The sequence below is a fragment of the Ictalurus furcatus genome, chromosome 12 (assembly GCF_023375685.1).
Source record: "Ictalurus furcatus strain D&B chromosome 12, Billie_1.0, whole genome shotgun sequence".
Classification (NCBI taxonomy): Eukaryota; Metazoa; Chordata; class Actinopteri; order Siluriformes; family Ictaluridae; genus Ictalurus; species Ictalurus furcatus.
Genome location: NC_071266.1, coordinates 13840094 through 13866421, shown reverse-complemented (window position 1 = coordinate 13866421; position 26328 = coordinate 13840094). Strand labels below are relative to the sequence as shown.

Genomic DNA, 26328 nt, shown 5'->3' with positions numbered 1-26328 from the left:
ATGCTTTAGTGGATTTTCAGAGTTCGTCATTCAGATTACTCAAATCACCTGCATGTACAGTAAGTCACACCTCTGAGGTCGTCAGACTTTTCTTAAGTTCAAGTGTCTTAAATAGGGTTTTCAGTAGTGTTAGACTGCTGCCTTTAAACACAAGCCCTTGTCTTTAAGCCTGAAAAAAAATTTAAGATAGAAAATATGGACTGAAGAAGTAAAATTTTCTTTTCCTTTACTGTCAAATGTAATGCAATTTAATATTAATGCCCGAGGCAATTTAAAGATAAAACAACAACAACAAAAAAGACTAATGGTGAGCATTGAAATAAACACCTAAAAGGAGTCTAGTATGTGATGCTGATGTGTGATCCTGAAACTTCTTCTGCTTGGAGCTTTCTGTACTTTCTGGACTAAAGCTTAAAGTGTATGCCCAAGACTCAAGCTTGGTTCTACTCTTACTTGGATACTGTAGAATTGTACATAAAAACTTAGTGTAATCATGAAGACTATGATGTAACACTTAGTTACTGTTTGAGCTTATAGTGCACAGCTGTGGAAGAGTAATGATTTATAATTACACTATCAAGCTTATAAAATAGCACTTGAGTGTTTTATTGCTGGCACAAATTAATGTAGTCATGAGATACTAAATTGAAGTCCAAAGTTACATCTAAGATGTGAATATCGATTTGGGTAATAAATCCCTGTGCACACATCTCATGCATGATTCTGACCTTGAACTTAATCGCATTGTTTTTGCATGATATTGGCTTGAGCGAGGATCAGTATCAAGTCCAGTATTAATTCCACAATCAGGTCCAGTGCCACATAAATATAACAATTAAGTAATCGTATTGTCTCTTTCATTGTAAAAACATTTTACTGCCAAAGAAAGGGATTTTTTCTTAATCTCAGATATTGCTTATTGTGCTGAGTGAACTTTTTATGGATAAAGTTATGAATTAAATGATCTAATTATCGTATCCTTTAAAACCGTGCCTATGTTCTTTAGAGAAGAGTGTACAGAGTTAACAAAAGCATTTCCATTATTTTATTATTTGACAAATTAAAATATCACGCACACAATTGCGATTTCATGACCTCGATTTCTTATTTGAACATTAATTGTTGGCGCACAATTAACTTTCTGTGTGTGATCTAAAAAAGCAAAATAATAGAATGTGCTGGATCAAGTGCTATTTTATAAGCTATTATATATTTTATACTTGTGGAGGCCATATACATTTAAATCAAATTTGCAGTCTTATGATTACAACTAGGACTATTCATTATTGTTCAGTGGACTGGCAATATACTAGACTCTTACTAGATGTTTATTTAAGTGCTTGCACTTTTAAAATATATTCAGATATATAATGTAATCATATTTTTTTTATGTTACATCATATTACATTTGGCAGAAAATAAAACTATTTCGTTCTTCAGTCTGTATTTTCTATCCCCTGAAGTTTTTTGGGCTTAAAAGCAAGTGCTTGTGTTTAAAGGTGGTATAGAAGCTATTGAAAAACCCAGTCTCCATGCTTATTCATGAAAAACCTGCCAAACTCAAATGCATGGACTACACACATGTAATTTCATGCAGAAAATCATCTTAAGTATATGCTGAACCCATCTCTGAATACCCATAACATTCTCTGTGTAAATATTCACTTTTGGATGTGTCCAAATCTAAATATGGCTTACTGTTAGTTAAAAAACTAGATATTACAATGGAGATCTAACCAGCCTATCGTATAGTACCTAAAAATCTGCAATAATGCCATTTCTTATTAACATAACTCTGCAGCTGTAGTGCCATGTGTGATCCAGGACCTTCTCTCCAAGAATAATGCATAGCAGTCATTTTTATCAACTTTATTTAAGGGACAGTTTTATGATGTACAAAATTTCCTCTTGTTCCTATATTAACATTACAGATTAACATCACCATCTTGACATGAAGGAAATCTTGTAAAATGGAAGTCACTTAAAAATTGTTGACAAAAATTACAGAGTCAATAGGCATTGACTACAGAGTGTACTCTATTATAGCATGCATTATTTCTTAAACAGCCAATAATCTCTTGAGATGAATATTTTTGAAAATATTTTTGAGTGAAGCATTTTGCTTTTACAAGTAGAAAACAAAACACCCTTACAGCAGTTATTTTATTAATTTTACTATTACTATTTTACTTTCATTAATTTTTTTAATGAAAGGGTTTGGGTGTCAAAGTAGAGCTATGAAAAGGTTTGTATTTAAATATGGTGTGAAGTTGGATGTGGACATGTGCAGGGAAATGGTAAGTTGGTGGTAAGGAACTTATAATATGCACAGTAGCAAGTTTAGAATTATAAAGTAAATGCTGCATCATATGCTTGTGTTTCTCCCCTTATTAAATATGAATAATGGTACTCTTGTAACATTTCTATGATTTATTTATAATATAAGATAATGTAGTATAGAAAACCAAATATAACTGCTGTTCATTATGGCACAGTACACAAGAATATGATCCAGCATGCCACAACTCATGCTCATGGCACCTGATATGCAAAGAGAGATGGTGTGTGTGTGTGTGTGTGTGTGTGTGTGTGTGTGTGTGTGTGTATGTGTGTGTGTGTGTGTGTGTGTGTGTATAGCTGCAGGTAAGGCTGATTATTCTGATTCTGTGCTTTCTTCCTTTCAATCTCTTCCTGTTTGTTTCCTGTTTGTTTATGTTCATCTTATTCCTCTTTTTCTTTCTAAATATCACTTTATTCCTTATCTCACTTCACTCCACTCTATCCTCCACTCCATTATTCTTTTTCTTCCTGGCACATGCATTTCTACTATTATCTGCTCTGCTGTCTACATTCATTCTCAATGACATGGCCCAGGTGCATAAGACGCATGTGGTGGGTGAAGAGGTAGAAGAGGTCAAAGAAGTTGGTGAGGTGATGTCTCAAACAAAAGATGAGGCCTTTGCTGAAGAGTCTGTGACAGGAGACTTTGGAATGAAGGAATATGAATATTCCTACAAGGACTACAATGAGCCTGTTCCCGATGGAGAGACTGGTGGTGACATGGGCCATACCCTGGCTGCTGTCACACATATGGGAGGTGTAAGTCATGTTGTGCTTTCTGGCAAGTTCTCTTTTAAGCTCTTGAACATTAAGAGGTGATGCAGTTAGATTGTAGAGGCATCTTACAGAAATGGAAAGAGACTGGGCACAGAGATAGACTAAGCTTATCCAGTGTTATTCAGGTTTATCTTAACTTGGATTTCTGTAAATTTCCATCGACATGGTAATTTTATCAACACCAGTCTTCATGACTCTCTGAAAGATTCCACTGCAAACTCACTCAAACTCTTTTTCCCTTATTATTATTATACTTTGCATATCACAGAATTTGCCCTCACACCAAAAAGACTTTCTCAGAGTGGTCCATGTTGGAAAATGGAAAAGGGAAACTTGTTCTTGATCAGTAAAAACAACAACTTTTCCCTCCAATATAGTACCACTCTGATAGTTTTGAATGTATGCATGCATAAGTGCAAATACCAACATGGATGAGCATGCTGCATTCCTTTTTTAGTTAGAAAACCAGAGGAAGAACAACACTAAAGATACTAGGAGCATTCAGTCTGACCGACAAACTTTGGTTTGAGACTACACTCAACTATTAGTTGGTATAGCGCCGGAGTTTAACTGACTTCAGAAAACCAGGTCACAAGATGTGTATCTGGTGTCAGAGATCTACTTAACTTATTATGTTCAGTTCACTGTTAATCACTTCAAATTGCCTTAAATTCATCACTCATAAGTACTGAGAAAATACAAGACTAGTTTACAGCCCTTTCAGTAGACCTGGCACCTATTCTCCTGGGGAAACCTGCAGCAGAGGTTTGACTAAGCAAAGCATTTACTTCTGTAGACATTGCAAAATTCATGGTGGTGAAAGCAATGTTAAGTAAATGACTCTGGAAAATGAATATTCCATTGAATAATCTGTATGGCATTGTCACATGCAGTGTAAGTGAGCTCTTATACACGTTGAGGAACACACTGATCACTGACACTGATCTTTGGGGTTAGAATCTTCCGAATACGTGAAGAAGATTCTGTGGCAGACGGATCTTGTATCAGGACGTTTCTCAGTGAAATCAAGTGTCAGTCAAGTGCTCACAGTTTGATGGTTTTCATTTTTTAACTGTTTTCAAAGCATTTTTGTTGTTGTTGTTGTTGTTCAGAGGTTATTCAAATTGAACTTTACATTGTGAATACTGAGTGGAATGTGTTGCTGCTTACGTATGTGTGTCCCTCAGGCTGCTGTGAGAGCCCAGAAGGGAGAGAAGGGCGCGCCTGCTGTCCTTGAATCTGTAAGTACTATCTTCTTATACAGGTTGCATATAAAGGCACAAACACAGTGAGCTGCTAATTTGTTAGCTACTTTGACACAATTTGTACATTCTAGTTAGTAATACATATGTTTATTTGTTTGTTGCGGATGAGCTAGCTGCTCAGCTGAAATCGCTGTAGCACAGCACAGAAACACCTTATAGCTTGATGATGATAAAATCCTAGCTTAATGATGGATAAGAATATGATGTCTATAGCAATCTGAGAGATTTCTATCACCAAGTTCAAATAACGTTCAAAAATGATTCTGGATCAGCCACTTTGAGTCAGCATGCGTCACTGATCTGCCTCTAAACTAGCCGAGCGAATCCCGCATGGTGAATGCACATCTGTCCACAACATGCAATGTGATATCAAAGATATCAGACATGTCAGCGCTTCAGTAACCTGCCTACTCCCTATATCTCAACCCTGTTGAACATCTTGGAAATGATTGGGGAAGAGTGGTCTGTAGCAACAAGCTTCAACCATGCAATTTTCAGCAACTTTGCAATTCAATAATTTCCAATAAATGAAGTGGTAGCTCGGTCCATTTAGTGGAAATTATTGAATATTCAGTACAAAATGCTAAAAGATGATAATGTCTGATAAATGTAAGAGCAGCATGGTGAGGAACACATGCATACCCAGACCTTCCAACAAAGTCAGAAAGTGACCATATGATATCATTCTTGTTAAAAATATTCTTACAGCCATTTCCCCCTTTTTTTTCTTCTTACTTCCTACTCATTTTGCACCTCATGTAACATTTGTAGCAGATTTAGACCCTGACCTGGGGTTGAATGTGAATGTGTAGAGGAAACGTGAGCTCGTAAACAGAGCTGTCATTATAGCCAGAGATCTGAGTTTCTGATAGATTCCATTGTCTACAGCCACATCTGAGACATTTTTCCACTGAACAGTTACAGTGAAGTGATAGTTGAACCTTGATGTTCAATGTGACACACAGAAAAGAATCTGGATCGGCTGCTACTAGCTTAAATGCACTACCAGCAGGCTCGAAACAGGCTTCAGCAGCCATGGTTAAGATGGTAGCAGCTTAAATTGGACTGGATGCTGACAGGCAGTTCATTGCCCCAAATCATAAAGGACTTCACTGTCCCACCGTGTACAGATCAGTAAAAAAGGTTTTAGTGCCTCTGCTATCGTTGGTGGTTTCAGAACAAAGCAGTGCATCCAGTTGTATGCTGGTCAAGCACTGAATACAGACACATTGGTGATACTTTAGAGAGAGCTTATCACATACAGGAAATTTGTTTGCAATTCTGCTGCATGTGTTGGAACTGTCACTCCAATTTACAGCTGTCAACTGCTCTGTGGTGGAGCTGATAAAAACCTCACTCCTGTCAGTGTGACATCTAGGCCATGACATGGGACAGCTGTCTGCCAGACATATGTAAATCAACCATGTGAAATCTGGCCTATATGCCATTGTTGCTCTCCTGCTAGCAAAGAAGCTGTAGAGGAGAGCGAGGGTTTCACGCACTAGAACCCAGCAAAGCCACCTGGACCAGCCATACAGCACCTCCAATTCACTTATTTTTAATACCCACATCATTTCCTTTGTCCTGATATGAGCAAAAGGATGATGTCATGCTCTCTGGCCCCTAGGAGTAGTCTGAGTGCTCCCCAATCATCCTGTGGTATGGGTCCTAACTTCACAGCTGAAAACATTGCTCATCATGGGCATAAAGCTGTCCCCTTTGACATGTTAAGGCTAGCAGATGTTATTCATTCCATGGAACCACAGAAATGATTCACAAATATGAATTTCCTTGTATCCATCTTCCCAGAACACAGAAGCCTTTTGAAATTTGGCCTCTCTCTAGCTCCACGAATGTTTTCATAATATAAATGTATGCAGGCAGTTCAGCCACATCTGATAGTCAGAGGTATTAGGGTACTTATTTGTCATGGTGAAGACACATAGGGAGCTCCCCTGCCTGGTCAGAGACTGGTCCACTGGGTGATGGACATTATCTCTGTGGCCTACAGTCAGACCAGGACTCTGAGCCATCATACTTCTCCAGGTTCGACAAGTGTAACATTGCTCCTACCAGTGATGGTAGCATGGTGGCCCCCTCCGAACACCTTTCCAGCACATTCCTCATGACTCTGTGGTATACGTTATCCATGTGATATTCATCTTCCCTGGCTTGTTACACTCATTACACAAGTACCTATGACCATGTGAATGTTGGATATCTGCCAGGATTTTATGTCATTTGGAACCAGCATCAATCTGGTGCAAACTTGGTGAGAATGTTCCATTGAAAGATGGGTGCATGTTACTGGTATTTATAGCAAATACTACTGTACATGATACAGTGACTTTTTTGGACGGTCATGCCATGAGCAAAAGAAGGTGACTAGCATTCTAGACTGCTAAATTCTAGCCAACTCTCTCTATGCTTGTGTGGGTTTCTTCTTTTTGGGTCTCCGGATTCATCTCACTCCCCCAAAACATGCCAGTGGTTACTCTCAGTTGTCCCTAAATGTAAAAGAGTTTGTGAGGATGTTTGTTAATCCCCGCGATGGACTGGTACAGGATGTAACCACCATGACCCTGACCATAATCCTTTTATTATTTTCATTCTCACAGGGCATGTTGATTGAGGGACCACCAGGACCAGAAGGACCGACAGTGAGTATTAAAGTCAATTTGTAATGTTAACAGATCATTTTGGATAGGCAAATTGTGAGTCTGGTGCATCAAATCTTTTCTCTTTAACAAATTAATTATCACAGTCATAGTACCTGTTTCATAAAGACATTAAAATATTATATTTCAGTTTTTCTTCATGCAGTTCTCTTTAATAATTTACCGCAGGGTCTCCCTGGCCCTTCAGGGTCTCCAGGACTGCCGGGCTCTGTGGGTGATCCAGGTGAAAGGGTGCGTTTGTATTGAGAACTTGATATCCAAGTGTGTTTATAGTGTGTGTGAGAGAGGTATATTGTCTAACAAAGAATAAAATATTAAAAGTGCACAAAGCACTCATAATTAATATATCTTTAATTAAATGCAATATAATAAGTATTAATGTAAGATTAAAGTCAAATTTGTCACAAGTTTTTTACTTCGAACTAACCCCTTCTTCAGGGTCCAACTGGGAAAGCAGGTCTGCCCGGAGCTGATGGTCGCCAAGGACCTCCTGGCTCATCTATCATGCTTCCAGTATGAAAATCATATTTCTTCTTTGTGGATCAATATCTCCTAATAAATTTCAGTTCAGCATGAGATTTTGGCAAACAAAACATTTAGCAATTGTTTTATACTAATTATAAACACGTAGAGTGCTAGCTAATGTTAGCTTGATGAAGACATGGACACCATTACCCTTGTAGATAGCTAATATAGTCATGATTGAACATTTACATGATTGAACGATGATAGAGTTGAAGTTTATTTTGAACACAGTGTTAAAATTTGCAGTATTTAGCTCCTCTTTTTCCCCCTCAATCTCTTGATAGTGATTTGTAGCTGTTAGTGCATATTTTTATTCAAAAGATTTTTAAAGAAATGTCCTCTAATATGCTTGTTAATGCTCATTTTAATCCAATAGTTCCGCCTTGGACAAAGTGGTGGAGACAAAGGTCCCATTGTCTCAGCACAGGAGGCCCAAGCTCATGCCATTATGTCTCAGGCTCGGGTACGTATCTCACATGAGTGATAAGTAAAAGCAGTAGTGATTAGTAATGAGCAGGGGAGTAAAAAGTACTGAGAAAGTATATTTAAGTGAAAGTATAATGTATCAAAATCTTACTCAATTAAAAGTGGAAGTATCCAGACAAAAACTGAAAGTAAAAATGTTGCTATTTTTAAATGTACTCAAGAAATAAAAATGTTTTTAACTTAAATTAAGTTAATTTCATTTTAGACTTTCACTTTAAAAGTCTTATTATGTCTCAAAAATGATTAGAAGATGGTTTACGTTTTAAGTCAACTATGCCGTTTAACGATGAATCATTTTATACGAGTCTTTGTTTACTCTAGCATACTGAAATGTTTTACTGAGGCAGGGCCAGAGGTGCCTTTCCTCAGCTTCCACACTGCAGTGTGCTGGATTATTTTATAGCTACAATGCTAACTTCACTGCGTAGCATGAGAAGGTCACGAGATTTTATAGGATTTTTTTATGAACTTGATTGGATACTGCAGTGAAATGTTTGGATGGCTGCTAAATTGAAACAAAATCTATTGATGTCCAGCATACAGTTATTGGCTAGATGAGAGAAGGAAAGACCTTTTGAGGTTTGTAAAGTAATTAACAGTGCAAGTATTCTTTTTCAGTAATGCTCAACTCAAAGTATAAATATGCCAAAATAATACGTAAATATAGTAAGTACAATTACACAAGTATTTTCCACCTCTGGGAATGTGGTACACTTTTATGCCTGGAAATGTAACAACATATACATTACAAACATTCAGCATAAAAGTGTAAGTGAATATAGTAAGTGTTAGTAAAATTTTTAGTGTTTTGTATATTAGTAGGGCGGTCCAAACATGCACGGTCTATTCGTAGCATTTAGTTCTTTTTTGTTGTTGTTGTTGAGAAAACTACAAGCAAATACAAGGCCTGTAAAGAAATGGAGGAGCTGCAAATTTTTAAGTAGAAATCACACCAAGATTTTGGCATCCTATTTTTTTTTTACTTGTTACACATCTGGAAAGAAAAAAAGAGAATTAAACCTGTGCTTAAACTAAACTTGATGGTATTGTGTAATAAGTTAGTCTACATCTTAAGAAGAAAAAGTTGAAATGGGAAAACTGAAATGGGTTAACTTGTTCTTTAATAATAATGTAAGCGTAGCGTAGCACAGTGGTTTTCAAAGTGGGGGCCGTCAGGGGGTGCCCAGGGGCCCTCAACAATTTGGTGTGAAAAATAAATAAATACATGATTCTCACTCTCAGACAACCACACAATCAGTTCCTAATGTAATATAATGTAAAGATGAAAGAGGTAATTATTAATAAAAAAGGGGGATATATTCAGAAGTCTGTATTTTTAATGTGTTTTAAAGACATCTTGCAAAATGGGGGCCTCGTCAAATGTAAATGACATTTGGGGGGCCTTGCCCTGAAAAAGTTTGGGAATCCCTAACGTAGCATGTACTGTTGGGCCATTTAATATTTTCTTTCAGTATGAATTTTTTTTTTTTAATTAAACATTTTATGTTCCAGACAAGTTGTTTGATATTTTCCTTTCATGTCAGTGATAAAAACATAAAGACCAATGTCTATATTGATGTTTATATCAGATCTACATATATCTACAAATAAGTCATCTGATCAACAATGAATATGTTTCACTACAGTTTATTATGTGCTATATAACCAGACATGCATTTACCTTAATATCCTAACAATTAATTATTATAAAAATAACTCTATACCTTCAGCTGGCTGAAGGTATATCTTTTATCACTTATGCTATTAGCATTGAGTCGGTCCCATCTACTGAAATATCTTAGCGTTTTTGGGGTAAAATTCTGTTTCCTAAATTCTTAAATTCTAAATAAAATGATACACTCATAAATAAACCATGATTTACTAGAAAATTGCTATAATTTAAGTAATCAAAAATCACCTACATTTAGAATGCTGTCTTTATATCTTTCTATATCTCAGTCAACATACATCAGCATCTCATTTACAGAAAATCCAGGAGAGAAGAATAATAATTGAATAACTCCTCAGTAGGCTGGTGTATGTTTATGTACAGTATGTCCTTGGTTAAACTGTTGTTTTTTCTTGTCTGTAGTTAGCTTTGACGGGTCCACCCGGAGCAATGGGTTTTACTGGCCGACCTGGACCCATGGTATGAAATCCCAGTTATATGATTTTTTTTTTTGCACTCTTATCTGTGTTTCATGACACACTGCATGTCTATATGCATCATGAGAATGTGATGCTTGCAAATCAACAAATAGATGCAGAACCTATAGAAAACATTCTTGTGTTTTATAGGGTTCACCTGGCAGCGATGGTCTGAAGGGAGAGAGTGGAGACCCTGGCCCACAGGTTTATTCTTATTTTTTGTTTGGTTTTTGGAATTTTGTTTGTGTGTGTGTTTTGCCTCTTGACAGTTGTATTTGTTCTGCAGGGTCCCAGAGGTTCTCGGGGGGTATCCGGTCCTCCTGGTAAACCTGGTAGAAGAGTAAGTGACCATCACTGTGCTGACCTGCAGCTTTTATCGGTCTTAGTTTGTGTGATTTAACCTGCAGTACCTTTTGTTTTACTCTGTGTCTACTGTTTTGCTTATTAATGCTCCTGGTGTTGTTCCAGGGTCGACCTGGTGCTGATGGTGCACGTGGAATGCCAGGAGCATCTGGAATTAAGGTCAGACATGTTTCAGCCATTAGTTCTGTTCAGTGCTGCACTGTATCATTTTGTTATTGAGGATTAATAATAATAATAATAATAATAATAATAATAATGCAGTTGCAGTTTGTTTTTATGCATTGGCTCCAGCGTAAAAAGTCCTTTTGTGTTTCTGTGTGTCTGTTTTAGGGAGATCGTGGTTTTGATGGGTTGCCTGGTCTGCCAGGAGACAAAGGTCATCGGGTGAGAACTGCAATCTCAGGATCTCATGAATTGTTTGATTATTTGAGTGTTTGATTAACCACTGCATCCATAAGGCCACCTGCATTGTGTACGACCCCTCCCACCCCTCTCATGGACTCTTCATCCTCCTACCAGAACATACAGTACCGGAGCATCCGTGACACCACCACCACCACCAGATGCCACAAATGCTTCCTCCCTGAAGCAGTCATATTACTCAACACCCTGCTGCCTCCGAACACTCACCTGGACTAATCAAACCCTTACCTCTATCTAGCTGTGGCTTCTTTGGGAACTATTTTTGTTGATGGAGCAAAAAAGAACCAAAATATTTGGCCATACTGTGTCTGAAATATGAGTCACTTAATATTAATGGTATAAAAGCAAGATCATACTCACAATCGTGTTGTTGTGCTGAATATCAGCACGGATGTGATTACCTGTGGCTGTATGTCCTAATTTTCAATACAACAGCACTCTTGCTTGTGTGATTTGGTTTAATTATGTGTTGCTCCATGGTTCTAGAGAAATGACAATAAAAACCTACTTGATTTCATACACCTTTACCAACTGCTTCACACATTTCATATTGTTCTTCTCTTCAGGGAAATTCTGGAGGAATGGGACCACAAGGACCCCAAGGAGAGGATGGAGAGAGAGTAAGTGGTGAAAACAGCACGTTAATAGCATCTAATTAATGTATTGTCTGTGTGTTATCTGTACTCTCTATAGCCATGGCTCTCAAAGCAAGTTGTGCCTCTTCTTCTGTGATGTATATCTAGGGGGTTCCTGACTACACTCCTTTTTTTAAAAAGGAGATTTAAAGGAGATTTCCATTAATTAGCATGAATGTTGTTATTGTTAGGAAAGGAAAGGGGATCATGTAAAACTTAATAATTGAAGCATAAATAATGTTAACGCCCTACGATGGGCTGGCACCCTGTCCAGGGTGTACCCCACCTTGTGCCCGATGCTTCCTGGGATAGGCTCCAGGTTCCCCGTGACCCTGAAAATGAGTAAGCGGTAGAAGATGGATTGATGGATGGATGGATAATGTTAACTTTAATCCAACTGCAGGAAGTGATGGTAATAATACACAGTGTTTCAAATCTAGAAACACTGGATAGTGGCACATTTAGCAAGAAAAAGTTGTAATGGCTCAATAATTGAATATGGCGGTATAGACTGTATTTGCCCTGCTGTTCTTAAATCTGTGCTGTGACCATGAAGGGGTCCTTGGAAACTCTGTGACTCTGGAAAAGTTTCTTGGATGCAACTAGTTTGAAAAGTACCGCTCTATAGCATGCACCATATTTACTACATGTAGAGTATGTCATGTAGTGTGTTTCAAAATATCCTTGACTGAATACTGAAGGCTGTTTTCTTTATTTTCCCAGGGAGATGATGGCGATGTTGGGCCCAGAGGACTCCCAGGTGAACCAGTGAGTGCTTCTGTCTATCACACCCCTTTTACGCCATCAAAATTAATTATTGTCCATCATACATTTCATGCTATAAGCACATGACCCCACAGAACTTAGTTCTTGATGTAAAACTAATATTGTTTCAGTAGATCACACATTGTGTTCTTTCTCTTGTTCTATAGGGGCCTCGTGGGTTGTTGGGGCCTAAGGGTCCCTCAGGAATCCCTGGACCTCCAGTAAGAATTCACTCTACACAAAACTGCTTTTTTATTACAACAAAAAATACATTCTTGTATCTGCAAATGTTTGATCAATATGTCAATATCACTATATAAAATGGCTCTGATATGTAAAATCATTTCAAATTCATACTTTTAGGCTTAAGTCTCACATTATTTACTCAGCCAGTGTTTATCCTTGTCCAGCTTGGACTTACATAGACACTGTAGGTGTTCACTAAAAACACTCAAATCACTAAATGTTGCTGTTAATATTAAAGTGGAAATCATTTCAAGGTTCAAACTTTTTTTTAATCTTTATCTTGCCTAGATGAGGGAATATATATTATCAGTCCCTCTAGGTTTTGCGAATTTGCGTTCACAGAAATTAACGCAAAATCTAGAAAACTCTGCAATATTCAGAGGAGCTTTCAGTTTTTCAAAATTACAGCAGATTTTCTGCAGATTTGAGCCAACACGGGTCATCGTCATCACAAAGTGCTTCAGCCAAAGCCCTCTTTAATTCATGTACAGGTCTAATTTACCAACAAACATCACAATTTCATGCTATTGCTATTTTACCAATTCAAGTAGTTTTCCACAAAAAAAAGCACGAAAATCTTTGAAAAGAAACCACAGCAAAATCAAACATTTTTGGCCGTGACAATCATAAAAAAAACTCTGCAAAATCCTGTATGGACTGATATGTATTATGTGTGTGTGTGTGTGTGTGTGTATATATATATATAGTGCTATTAAAATATACCAATATGAAATATTTCATAATAAATATACATGAAATAGAGATTATTTTATTCTTACTGAGCGTTAAGATTTCACTACTTCTTTTATTCTCTTTAAACCTCTTTAAGGGTGTGCGTGGAAGCGATGGACCTCATGGGCCAAAAGGAAGCTTGGTTAGTAAAATTCTTTATATACATTTTACTGATTTGTTTCAGCACAGTGTTAGTGTCCTGTTCTATTTGTCTGTTCATGTTTAATAGGGACCTCAAGGAGAGCCAGGTCCTCCAGGCCAGCAGGGAGCTCCAGGAACACAGGTTAATAATAATGTTGAAATCATTAACATCAAACTATTAATCAAATACACAATTCACACTAGACATGGTACAGTATATAGTAGGTGTTACGTAGTGCCATTATCTGTATCTGTTTCTGCTAAAAATATTCATATCTGTTTTTGGTTTTAAATCGGAAGTGGGAGTGAACTTTACCCAACCTGGACACACTAACAGAATCTGCTATAACGCTGAGACAAGCTTCTGCGAGTCACAATGGGGTTATTTGAGCAGTATTTCATTGTAATGCCTGTATGATTTTCAGAGAAGGATTTCGTTTAATAATGAGGTAGAATGATCATTTAAGAATGACGAAAAAACAAGTAATGAACGTAGTACATGAAGTTTTACAATAGTTTTAACATTAATTAAATAATCCCTTTTGTAAATCCCCACTGAGATACACAGCTTTGTGCACATTGTGTACTGTGTTAGTGATATGGAGCAACGGCTCAATAAATTAAAGCAGATTTCTTATGTTTGTACAGAAATATGATAGAAATATGGCTTTAATTTGCCACTCAGTACAGCAGTGTTTAGTTCGGGATAAAGCCGAACAGTGCATCTCCCATTTGTGTCATGTGGTATTTATTCCATGAGCAGGGTTGCCACATTCATTGTATAATGTCTGTGTACAGCAGATATACTGCAAATCAGAAATGCACACACCTCTTCTGCTTTCTGTTAAGCTTTCTTTAAAAAAAGAAAAGTACCACATGATAAATGGTTACACCAAATGATGAGATTATGCAAATAAATAAATAAATAATCAACACATCATAAACCAGGTCTGAAATCTCACAAACATTTCATAAGAATGAATCTTTTTGTAACAATGTTTACAAAAAGTGAAATGTATGTTAAATAGTTTTTCTTTATTACTTAATAAATGATATCATAGATTCACAAATATGTTGACTCATTAAATTGTACAAATGTATCACATGATATTTTTGTATTTATGTCAAATTTAACAGCCACAGAATGGACCAGTAAATCAAAACAGAACAGAATAGAACTTTCCTTGGCAGAATCCTTGGCATGTAGCTGTATGATGAAATTTTTTCGTCACTGAATTATATTCAAAATAAAAGTCTAAAAATGGCCTTTTCTTGATGGCCACACCAGGTGATATTTCATCAAATGAACAACTTCAGACAATTTTTGTTAGTGAATTATGAAATAACATTAAATGCAAATGCTTTGTAGTTTTGGTCAGTAATGCAAAATATTTTTTTAAAGTAGGCCAGATATGGCAAAATAAAAATATAAAATGATTCAGGACAACTTTACACAATACAACGGTCAGTCGGTCACACCACATGGTATTTTCTCATTTTCTAATGCATGAAAAATGACAAATAATTCAAGTACATACATACAGTATATATTGTACGAGCACCCTAGATGTGTATTATGCCTTGTTTTGTATTTTATTTCTTTTTTAGTTTGCACGAACTCATATATATTCTGATTTACAGGGAATGCCTGGTCCGCAAGGTGCTAATGGTCCCGCAGGAGAGAAGGTAAAACTCTCAGAACGTCAGCCCCAGTTTTAGACACTATTGTGCACATTCTGTACTCAGGGTACCTGATTTATTTCAGACCATACCAAGAATCATATTTTTCTTGTTGTGATTAGGTGAAATGCATAAATCCCACCCTGTGTTTTACTAATTTTTTGCTGAGAATTAGTGCTGATGACATGCTTAAGCACAACAGCCAGTGTTGAAAAAATTTATTATTTTTTGCCATTTCTCAGGGACCTACAGGAAAGCCTGGTCTGCCAGGCATGCCTGGAGCTGATGGTCCCCCTGTAAGGAAACACCACTTTATTTTCTTCTTCATCATCAATAATGTGCAGATTCACTTGCCATTTTGTGCCACGGTTAACTGCCACTCGTACTAGCAGATCAGTCTGAGACCACTGTATTCTTTGACTAAAATCAAATCACTGTTTGTGATTATATTCCTTTAGTTATATAGTAACATCCTCTTTACATACAGGGTCACCCAGGAAAGGAAGGCCCATGCGGAACAAAAGGAAATCAGGTCAGTCTATGTGTAACTGGAATATTTCAATGAAAGTGACTTTCTGAAATTCTACTTCAAAACATATTTAATATTTATAAAAACTCACAAACTGACTTTAACGTACAGTACATCCACATTCTGTCAAATGGTTTATGTTAAAAACTATTACACCATGGAAATTCTGTAATCCTTAAATCTGCTCAGGTGTTGATTGATTTTCTATAACAGCATGACTCTGACATATTTGGCTCCATATTTATATTAATGCACTTGTTCTGACATATTTGGCTCCATATTTATATTAATGCACTTGTTCTGAGCTTTCTAAGCGTTCTAAGCTTTATATTAATAATGTGCTGCTATTAACAAAGGTGTGCTGAAGTTTTCTGTAAGGAGATTTATGGAAGGAGTCTCTGATGTCAGCGCTTTGTAACTTTGCGGTTTCTCAGTAACATGACAAGCCTGTCTGATTAACTTCAAGAAAGAGAATACAGAGAAGCTAGTGAAGGAACAACTGTTTATAGCTGCTGTAACATAAGTGACAACAGGAACTAACTGGTCTGGTGGACATTCCACAACATTAAATGTAGCTATCAACAGCTAAAAGTATGATGTGTTGTTCCTTAATAAATTAAAATTTGTAATCATTGACAAATTGCTGTGATATGAGAGGAATCAGGGTGGTAATCCTAACTCCATATCATTTCAGCCCGGTGTTATTTTCATATTAAGTGGTCCGTACAGGATTTTGTGGAGTTTTTTTTGGGATTGTCAAAAATGTTTGATTATGCCGCAGCTTTTTTCTTCAAAATTTCCGATGCACTTTGTGGAGTTTTTTACGCTTGTGAAAAACTATTTGAATTGGCGAAATCGCAATTGCACAAAATAGTTTTGCGGTCTTTTGCAGTGATGTTTGTTGGTAAATGAGACCTTTTAGCTGTACTCATGTTCCACACACGTGAATCGAAGAGGGCTTTGGCTGAATGTGCGTCGTGATGATGTCACATGATGCATTTCGGCCCAGATGTGCGGAAAATCTGGGGTAATTTTGAAAAATTTGCAAGCTCCTCCGAATACTGCAGAGTTTCCTTGATTTTGCGTTAATTTCTGTGATCGCACCATTGGGAAATCCTGCAGGGACTGGTTAGAGCATGCTCCATCAGGATTTAAGGATATAGTTAATACATTTATATTTATTTTAATTAAAGTTGATAGGTAAACAACGAGTTTAGGGAGATGTGTGAGAAACCATGTGCAGGCGGTTTATTAGAAAAACTGTTCACAGTCCGGAGTCAGAAATCAGAAACATTGCAAGGTCAAGGAAAGGGACCTCTGGTGGCTTGGTGGAGAATTGTCTCTGATAGGTGTAACAGCTAGTATGCTAACATGTTCTTTTATTATTATTATTCTAGCTCTCTCAGTTTAGATGAATATTTTTTCTGATTTTACTGCTGATATTTTTTATTATGAAATGAATAAAACATACCACAGACCAGCCAGTGACAAATTTTTTTAATGTGTAAATGAATGACACATCATGCATTTTAACTGCTTATGGTTGTATTTAATGGAGCAGCCATGAGATAAGTTTTTTCTGTATCTTAATTTTAATAAGACAAATAATTTTTCCTTTGTTATACAGAATAACAATATACAAAACATTTATTATTAGTCTCAGATTATGTGAAAGAGCTGTTACTATAGAAACAGTAATGTATTAGAGCAAGAGAATTCAACAGCACTGTGATTTCGTGACTGAATCTGTTTATTCAAGTTTATAATCTATGCTGCTGTCAGCAACCTATATTGATTTAACAATTTGGGACATTGTACAAGTCTTTTCTGTGATTCTAGTTAGTTAATGAACTGCTCCTACACTTGTGAATCAGCAGACACACCACGAATGAACCTTTTTGTCATTATTTCCTCAGGGGCCTTCTGGTCCTCAGGGTGCTATTGGCTATCCTGGTCCTCGAGGAGTGAAGGTGTGACTCATATCTCTGTCTACTATTAGACTTGAAATGTTAATGAGTGAATATCTGAAATTAAATTAAAATGAACCTTTTGCCAGGGGATTCAAGGTATCCGTGGACTGAAGGGTCATAAGGGAGAAAAGGTAGGCATTGTCTGTTTTCATGTAAAAGCCTAATTGAGAACACTGAACATCTGATGCTGTCACTGTCCACTAAATTAAATGCTTTAGCTGTATGTGATAATTGTACTGTATATCATTGTTAGGGAGATGACGGTTTTCCTGGAATCAAGGGAGATTTTGGTTCCAAAGGAGAAAGGGTAACCACAGCCTAATGGGCAACTCATACAGATTTAGTCCAAATTTTGAAGATGAATACATAACTGATTTTGCTGAAATTTGTTTTGATGTTATTTTCTACCTGTATGATTAGGGAGAGGTAGGACTGCCAGGCCTCAGAGGGGAGGACGGGCCTGAGGGTCCAAAAGGGCGTGTTGGTCCCCCTGGGGAGATTGGACAACTTGGCCCGGTTGGAGAGAAGGTGAATTTAAACGCATCTGTTCTTCTTCTTCTACTTCTTCTTCTTATTATTATTATTATTTTATTATTATATATATATATTATTATTTATAATTATTATTATTATTATAACCTTGTTACAGTTTTGTTGTGCAACCTACAGTGTTTTTACCTGATATATTTAAAGCCAAATTGTGTAATTCTAGGGTAAACTTGGCGTACCTGGTCTGCCTGGATATCCTGGAAGACAAGGACCTAAGGTGATCTATACTTCTGTGATCTGATACATTTCACAGAATAAAAGTTTCATATCATATCTATCGTTCAAGGGATTACATATTTTATTACAGCCCAGATGTTTATTTATGCTAAGCAAAAACAGAGGGAAGGAGAGAAAATAATAAAGAAAAGCAGTCTAATTTAGGATTGTAGGGTGCAGTAGTGGCTCGTCCGTTGAGGCAGGTGAGGCAGAGCCCCAGTATATATGGTATATCGTTATAAAGTCCGCATTCACTACTAGATACCTTCTTCTGAAATTCTAATAACCACTTTTAAATGATCAACCATTTAAAAAGTTATAAGCCGTTGTTGCGATGATTTTCTCAGCTTTCTAGATACTGCACAATCATAAGGCAATGTATTTAGCTTCATAGCGAGGAGCAGTGGACAGTACTGGGTTAATGTTAATGAAAGGGTTTCCAGGGTTATAGTTTTTATGCCAAATTGGGCTAGTTTAAAAATATTCCGCAGCTGCCAAGATCTTGCTTTATAGAAAATTATCAGATTTATATCCACAAACAAAGGTAAACAAAGTGTGTAAGTGAATTGTGTACAGAACTGTGTTGTACAGAACCTTTTCTATTGTAAGATATATTGCAAAGACTGAGAAAGGGAAAGGGAGATTATGGAGTGAATAATGTCTGGTTATGGAGTGAGTAAAATCTCACATCAGAAATGTGCGTGCACTGTGGTGATCTTGACTGTGTCAACTTACTCTAAAAATTCACGCCATATTAGTATAACGCAGGTGTGATAACCTGTTTCACGATAACGTGATTCTTAACATGATCGATATTTATTAATACTTAATACTTGCTCAATGATGTTTAACACTACTACCACCAAAGAGAAAAATACCAGTCATTTGCAATACGCTGAAAATACACAAGCTGGTACAGCGAGGCAAAGTCATGCCTGGGCTAAACCTTCTTCCCACCATGGTCTTCCTCTTACTGTATACACAGCTTTCCTTGCTGGTGGCCAGTAGAGAGAAAACACACACATACACACGCACACACACACACACATAGGTCTTACACAGATCTACACAGACATGTTATGAACTCTAGAGTAACACAGTTATAAAATAGTAACTTGATTTTTTATAAGGCAAATAACTTTTATGTTTTAGGGCTCACTTGGTTTCCCAGGATTCCCTGGTGCAAATGGAGAGAAAGGTGCAAGGGTGAGGCTTACAATACTACAATCATTTATTCCTGGAGCCATAAAGTTCAATTAATTCAATCTTATTAATGTCCTTGAAGTATTTTAGATTTGGTATTTGTTTATTTTTCTTCCAGTTACACAACAGTGAATTTTGACAGAGCATTTTGAGTGTGTAGCATGTTGTTAACTGGAAGAACAATATCTGGTTCATTTATTATTGTTTTGGGTTTTTTGTTTTTTATTATATTTTGAAGCAATAAATTCTCACTATTATACTGTATATTTTTTTCTGCAGGGTCTAATTGGAAAATCTGGACCAAGAGGACTGAGAGGACCAACAGTATGATCCTGTTCCTCTGTTTTCTTCTGTTCTGTTCTGCTTCTCCTTTGGTTAACACTTTTATCAAATATTATTATAAGATTAATATATCAAAAGTGATGTTGTTCAGTGTGATGCTGATCAACTCAACACATTTCACACATGCAATTAGATGATATCTCTGTGTCACTTTAGGGGCCCAGAGGACAGAGAGGACCTCGTGGGTCTACTGGAAAACTGGGTGCTAAGGTAGATTTCTATGGAATTATTGTCTATATATTGCATAATTACATATTAATGTACCGAACAGTTAAACGATTACATATTTTAGGGTTCATCCGGTAGCGACGGCCCTCCTGGACCCCCAGGCGAGAGGGTAGGTTTTTTTTCTTTTCTTTTTTTTCATATTGAGTTGAAATAATACTCATCCCATATATCTGTCTCACTTTGTTTTTATGTACCATTTCAGGGATCACCTGGAACCCAAGGAGTAAATGGATTTCCAGGACCAAAGGGACCTCCTGTATGAGCAATCTTCCCTGTTTAACTGATTAGAAACTGTAATGGAGATCAGTGTGTGATGGGGGAACATTTGAATTTCTACATTTGAAATTTAAGTCTACAATTTGCAAACTGTAGGCTCAAACTTCAGTAAATTATGCTATTAACTGCTGATGAATCAATTCAACAGTCAGCAGGCCTGGCACGTATTTCAACGCTTTCAAACCACTGAAAATCTGAGAGGCGTAGCTAGGGGTGGATTTCATGTTTGAACCCCCATGAAACATTTTCCAGTTCCAAATGTTTCCTCATGGAGAATTAACACAACACACATAGAGTGCCGCTTATTAATTGCACATTTTATGTAGCTCATCATAGCGTCATTTGTGCACGAAACAATATTATTCAGTGTAAAATGATGTTTCGTGCAGAAATTGAGCTATAATGATGTTCATAACAGGTCAACAGAATCATTATATTTAACCTCCCCAAACCTTAAATGAGCAGATGACTTGTCTCTTTAATCACAGTTTGTGTGATCACATTTTACTGGCTACTAGCTAGTGATAACGAGGTGATGGGCGATGAAGTACCACAGGGTTACTACACAAAAAAGTGAATCGTAGCTCTGGTTTCCTCTAATACTAGTGTCTTATTTTATTAAATTTCAATGGAACAGTCATAAAGGTATTTTAGGGCAATGTTATTAATATATTAAGGCTGCTTGACCATGCCTTAAGCATTGATAAGCGTGTTGGACTTATCAATATAATAGAACAGAAACAGTGCTATTTCCTCATTCATTTCCACATTAATTTGAGATTAAAATGATATGTATAGCACCTTTTTTTAAGCATTTATTATTTACTGTGCTCTTTGAATGCATTGTTTTAAAAAAAAAGAAAAAAAAAAAAGGAAAGTTTTTTTTAAAACCTGACCTCTGGTCTTTGAAGGGACCTCCAGGGAAAGACGGACTGCCTGGACACCCTGGACAGAGAGGAGAAGTTGTAAGTATTAATTATTTAGATTAAAGATTTAGTCTTTTTTTTTTTCAAACAAAGTACACAATGTGTTCTTGCTAGTATGTCCTCAGGAGTCATTGTTTTGTTTGTGGTTGAATTTCCTTTTTTTTCCCCTTAGGGTTTCCAAGGCAAGGCTGGGCCTCCTGGGCCACCTGGAGTTGTTGGACCTCAGGTAAGGTTTATTTAGCCTTTATGTACTTACTATTAAACATTTTTTGGGTTTTTAAATGTCTGTCTGTATGTATAAGACTATAGGATATAATCAGATATCTTTAAATTACAAGCATGTGCATTAACATACATTAACAGTGCCCTTCTCAGTGGAATAATCTTGATTATGAATAAATTATAATCGGCTCAATCATAACCATTCTAGAATACATTCAGACATATTAAGTATGACACATTCTGACAGGGGCAGCATGGGTCCTGGATTCAATGATGATCTTGGGTTACTGTCTCTGGTGGAGAACTTTTAATACGTCCATCATACCTTTTTGATGTCTTGTGAGTGCAAAGCTGTGAATGTAGCAACATATTTCCGACTATGGTTGACCCTAACTGTCAATATCCATCTTCAGTTAGACTTGAACATGCTTAGGACTGTTTTGCATTGATGCTTTGTGGCCTTTTTGAGTTAGGACCAGGATATTTTATCCTAAATCCTGCTAGGAGGTTAAGAATTGGCACTTGATCCCAAACACATCAAGTTTCAAGGAAAACTGATTCAGTGTTTTGCGCTTGCTATACCACTCTTGCTATACCAGATTTGAACCGCATTGAATGTCTGTGGTCTGAACTGAAGAGGACATCCACATTTGCAAAGTAAATACGAAGTAGCTTGAAATGTCGTGGACGGAGGAGAGATCCAAGATCCTCTGCAAGTGTCTTCAACATTGATAGACATTATAATAGATTAATTGCTGTTATTTTCCCCAGGGAAGGCTGCATTAATATATTTTTCTGTGGCTTCTGATAATTCTGAAATCTGTTTTCCATAAAAAGACACTACTAAAATTGCAAAAAGAAAATGTTTATTAGAAAAATTTTGTTAAACTAACATTGTCCAGCATCCCCATATATTTGTAATAAGAATATGACTATTTGGAGGTGCTCGTGTTTATAAAGGGTGGCAATAACTCAACAAGTTGCATTTTGAATAGACCTTTTGCACAACTAAGACATTTCCCCAATCTTTCCCTAAACTTTTCATTCTGTCTTTCATGACAAAACCAAAACAAGGTCACGGTATTGTTAGGCTACCTAAATAGCAATAGAGTTGTATACTGTATGTGTGCTCCAGCAAGCTATGCAGTGAGGGGAGAAGGGTAAGTGATTCACATTTACTTGCTCCCTTGATAGTTAAGAGAAATAAGAGAAAATTATGAAATGTAGGTGAAATAGTCCAAACTTTTATGACTTCCAACTTCATGGTTGGAGCTGAGTAAGATGATGGCGAACACTAGCTAGATTGGCAGTAAACTGATAGCTAAGATTACACATTAGGCTAGGAAATACAGTAGTAATGATGGTAAGGGAAAGCAATTTGCTACAGTGGTCTTCTTAGCTAGTTAGCTAGCTTGACCATGCCTAGGTAATAAACTATAGGTAATAAACAAATGGATGTCAAACAATTAAGATAGCCTAACATTATTTGTAGCTTTGGTAACCTTGAATATATTTGCTAAATCAGATATAGCATAGTCAGAAGCTATTTTAGATTGCCGTTGATGCTGCATAAGAAGAACCTGTGTAATTACTTTCCTTTTATGTTTGGAGAGTTGGAAACACATTGCATATGCAGACATGATTCTACCACTGAGTGGATGACCGCCAGTGTGGTTCCCTCTGGATCTAGGGCATATTCCCATTTGCTTGTTTCCTTGCCAAGTACGAATAGAAAACTCATTACCTTGGGATTGTGACACCATATGGGTAGTCTATAAAGTACACCACATCATTCTCTGGCCATTCTCATCAATCTGACTGACACAGGTGGCTGATGGCAAGAGAGATTTCCTTTGGATTCTCTGGAAATGGACCTACTCATCACAAGTCCTGATAGCACATCATTCCAGACAATAGCAGAAAACACTCATGAATAGTGCCAATAGCATAAATTATTAAGATTAATAATGACTCAAAGTGTTGATACTGATACCTTGTTAGAGAAAATTGATTATGTTTTTATACTGATCTCTATTGAGGATGAGAATCACTTGAAGTTCTGTCACTCTTTCCAAGAATATAATTTTCCTTTAAAAAAAATTCTCCAAATCCTGATACCATTCTCATTGAGGATAAGAATTGCTCAAAGTGTTGATACTGTTCTTTATTAAAGAGAAGAATCAAGTCTTGATACTCTCATACTGAAGTTTAGAATCACTTGATTGTGCTCTATATTGAGGGTTAGGATCACTCAACCTCACAACAGAGCACATAGGATGTGATGAAGCAACATTCATTCTGTAAAATCTGGCAAATGTACACACGCCATGTCACAACTTGACAAATGTCTGCAAGTTACCATTCTCTTGCCACCAAGGAAGTTAGCACTGTATGTGTTGACATTTAATAGAAGAAGCTACCTCTTGGCCCATTTTCAGTTACACTTGTATAATTAGTACCTTCTACCTTCACCCAATGGGCTCAGTTGGCTTAAGTGTCACTTTCACATAGTAAATGGTAGCCCTCACTGGACACAGGACTGGCCTGGGTCTATTCTCTTCTGCAAAGGCAGACAGGTTAATAGGTTTATTAATATTTTGTGCTATTGATAACTTTGGCACCAGTGTTGGGTTCAGGCATAGCGTGACACTGATCCCCAACACAGAAGCATTGTTTGCTGACTGATCTGGCAGTAGTGATGGCCAGTAAGCTGTCTTAAGTAAAACTCCTTTTACAGTAAACACCATATCTTCCATTGGTTAATATGGCCAGTTGTGTGTTCTGCCCTCTCTGTGAACCACTTTGGGCAGTAAGTTGTCTGTCTGGTTGCAAACAGATGAACTACCTACCTCCATAGATATTCCAAATGAAGTGAACCACCTCCTTAGTACAGGCTTGCTGTCAGACTGCACATCTGCCTCAGTTAGGTAGGCAGCTCACAGATACAAGGGATGAATTTGCCAACTTCCAGAGTTTGCTCACCCACCTCAACATTGCAAATGATTTTGTGTCTTCTTGGTGGTTGATGTAAATGACCACTTTGGGACCACTAGTTTGCACTAGTATCTGTGACCCTCTTATGGGTTCCTGGAAAAAAAAAGATGAGTTTTTCCACCTTACTTTAACTTTAAGAATGCTAAAGCTAACACAAAGGGAAAAGCTCTGAAGTGGTACATCACTCTGCTTATCACTCTGGAAGCGAAATCTATGGTTATGAATTTGCTTAATTAACATTCATGAGTAACATTTGTGTAACAAATAGGTGCCACAGCAAGTTTCTCAGTGTTTCTTTCATTTCTTTTATGTGTTTTATTTGTAACTTCACTTGCTCAAGAGAAGCCCTACTCAGGATTTGGCGTATTATTCCACCAGATTTGACTCGGAATCTTCCCTCAAGTTTGGATTGTTTATAGTTCATCTCGAAAGGTGCAGCAGCTCTGTCACATGTGTAGTGGTGCAGGAGGAGAGGAATGTGCTTGGGGCCTTACTGGGCTCAGAGGGCTATGTTACCTCTCCTGTTACCTCGTAAATGTCCAATCTATGTCTAACAAACTAGATAAACTACTACTCAAGACAAAAAACAACATTTTTGCTCATTATTCTAGGGGATGTTGATAATGCAAACCTCAGTAAAGAACTCACAGATCACAGGGAAAACTTTTGGCCACTGTTACACCACAATGAAAGGTGCATATTGTACTACAAATCGTACCCCACGAAGGTCTCATAAAAAGGGAGAACACATATCAGCACAAATTAGAAAACTAATACTAAGGAAAGCAGAGAGATGCAAGAAATTTAATACACAACAAAAACAAAACGTGTGTGTGCATGTGTATAATGTGGCTACTGTATCTATGTGATTGAATGTTGTAATGAATCTTTAGATGTGTGCTATGTTCTTTTAGATAGATTTTTAAATATATGATGGATCTGAGTTGTATTAATTTGAGAAACTGTTTTTTCTTGGTGCCATGATTCTACGTCAGATACGAGACTGATTGGAAAATGTGTTTATGATGCATGAAGCATTTTTCTATTCATGTGGAGAAGTTTGGTGTTTTTGGATTATTACCTGTTCTGGCACGAAAGCATCTTTGTGTTCTGGGTTACCATGGCAGCACTAATATGGTCTGAACTCCTACATAACTCTCTCTATCCACTTTTGTGGTTTTTGAAATCCATATTCATAGGAATAATGTTCCAGAGTAGAAAGGTGTCTCACATGTTTAGTTCATGTCTTGGAGGCTCTCCTTTAATTATTTTCTTCATTCCAACCCAGTAAAAGCAGTTGCCCTTCCTCTTTTCCTCTTCCATGGCCTGATCAGCCATAACTTTTTTCCTTCAGGCTCTGCACCCATATCTACTGGTCATTTCACTCCTTGTTGCAGCAACACAGTATATTTCCATAGTCTGCAAGGCTATTTCATTATTTCTGTGATGCTTTGAACGACATTGCTGCAAATCAGTTGGGACATATCAATTGGGATAACACGGAAGGCAAATTACACATTGCTATAGAATACTGTTTGTGTGCGTTTGACAGATTTCAGTTAAAACACTTTGGTAGTGTTTTTCACACATCTAGCACCATGGACTAGATAGATAGCTAACCTAATTACCAAGCCATGAAAGAAATCACCAATCAAAATGAAATGTTTTT

The 26328-nt window shown here is 37.0% G+C and overlaps 1 protein-coding gene across 2 annotated transcripts in view; it reads left to right on the top strand.

The window, feature by feature from the left end:
* col11a2 (collagen, type XI, alpha 2) overlaps window positions 1-26328 on the top strand; it is a 76074-nt gene that overhangs the window by 34221 nt on the left and 15525 nt on the right. The window contains exons 7-37 of one of the 2 annotated variants that reach the window (XM_053637641.1): window positions 2875-3099; window positions 4305-4358; window positions 7001-7042; window positions 7229-7291; window positions 7499-7573; window positions 7962-8048; window positions 10164-10220; window positions 10370-10423; window positions 10506-10559; window positions 10688-10741; window positions 10913-10966; window positions 11572-11625; window positions 12364-12408; window positions 12573-12626; window positions 13481-13525; window positions 13613-13666; window positions 15166-15210; window positions 15447-15500; window positions 15692-15736; window positions 17650-17703; window positions 17790-17834; window positions 17957-18010; window positions 18124-18231; window positions 18416-18469; window positions 19621-19674; window positions 19951-19995; window positions 20170-20223; window positions 20306-20350; window positions 20444-20497; window positions 21429-21482; window positions 21616-21669. In XM_053637641.1, coding sequence (XP_053493616.1) covers window positions 2875-3099; window positions 4305-4358; window positions 7001-7042; window positions 7229-7291; window positions 7499-7573; window positions 7962-8048; window positions 10164-10220; window positions 10370-10423; window positions 10506-10559; window positions 10688-10741; window positions 10913-10966; window positions 11572-11625; window positions 12364-12408; window positions 12573-12626; window positions 13481-13525; window positions 13613-13666; window positions 15166-15210; window positions 15447-15500; window positions 15692-15736; window positions 17650-17703; window positions 17790-17834; window positions 17957-18010; window positions 18124-18231; window positions 18416-18469; window positions 19621-19674; window positions 19951-19995; window positions 20170-20223; window positions 20306-20350; window positions 20444-20497; window positions 21429-21482; window positions 21616-21669 — 1890 coding nt within the window. The remainder of the gene's footprint in view (window positions 1-2874; window positions 3100-4304; window positions 4359-7000; window positions 7043-7228; window positions 7292-7498; window positions 7574-7961; window positions 8049-10163; window positions 10221-10369; window positions 10424-10505; window positions 10560-10687; window positions 10742-10912; window positions 10967-11571; window positions 11626-12363; window positions 12409-12572; window positions 12627-13480; window positions 13526-13612; window positions 13667-15165; window positions 15211-15446; window positions 15501-15691; window positions 15737-17649; window positions 17704-17789; window positions 17835-17956; window positions 18011-18123; window positions 18232-18415; window positions 18470-19620; window positions 19675-19950; window positions 19996-20169; window positions 20224-20305; window positions 20351-20443; window positions 20498-21428; window positions 21483-21615; window positions 21670-26328) is intronic. The other variant, XM_053637642.1, reaches the window with a different exon arrangement.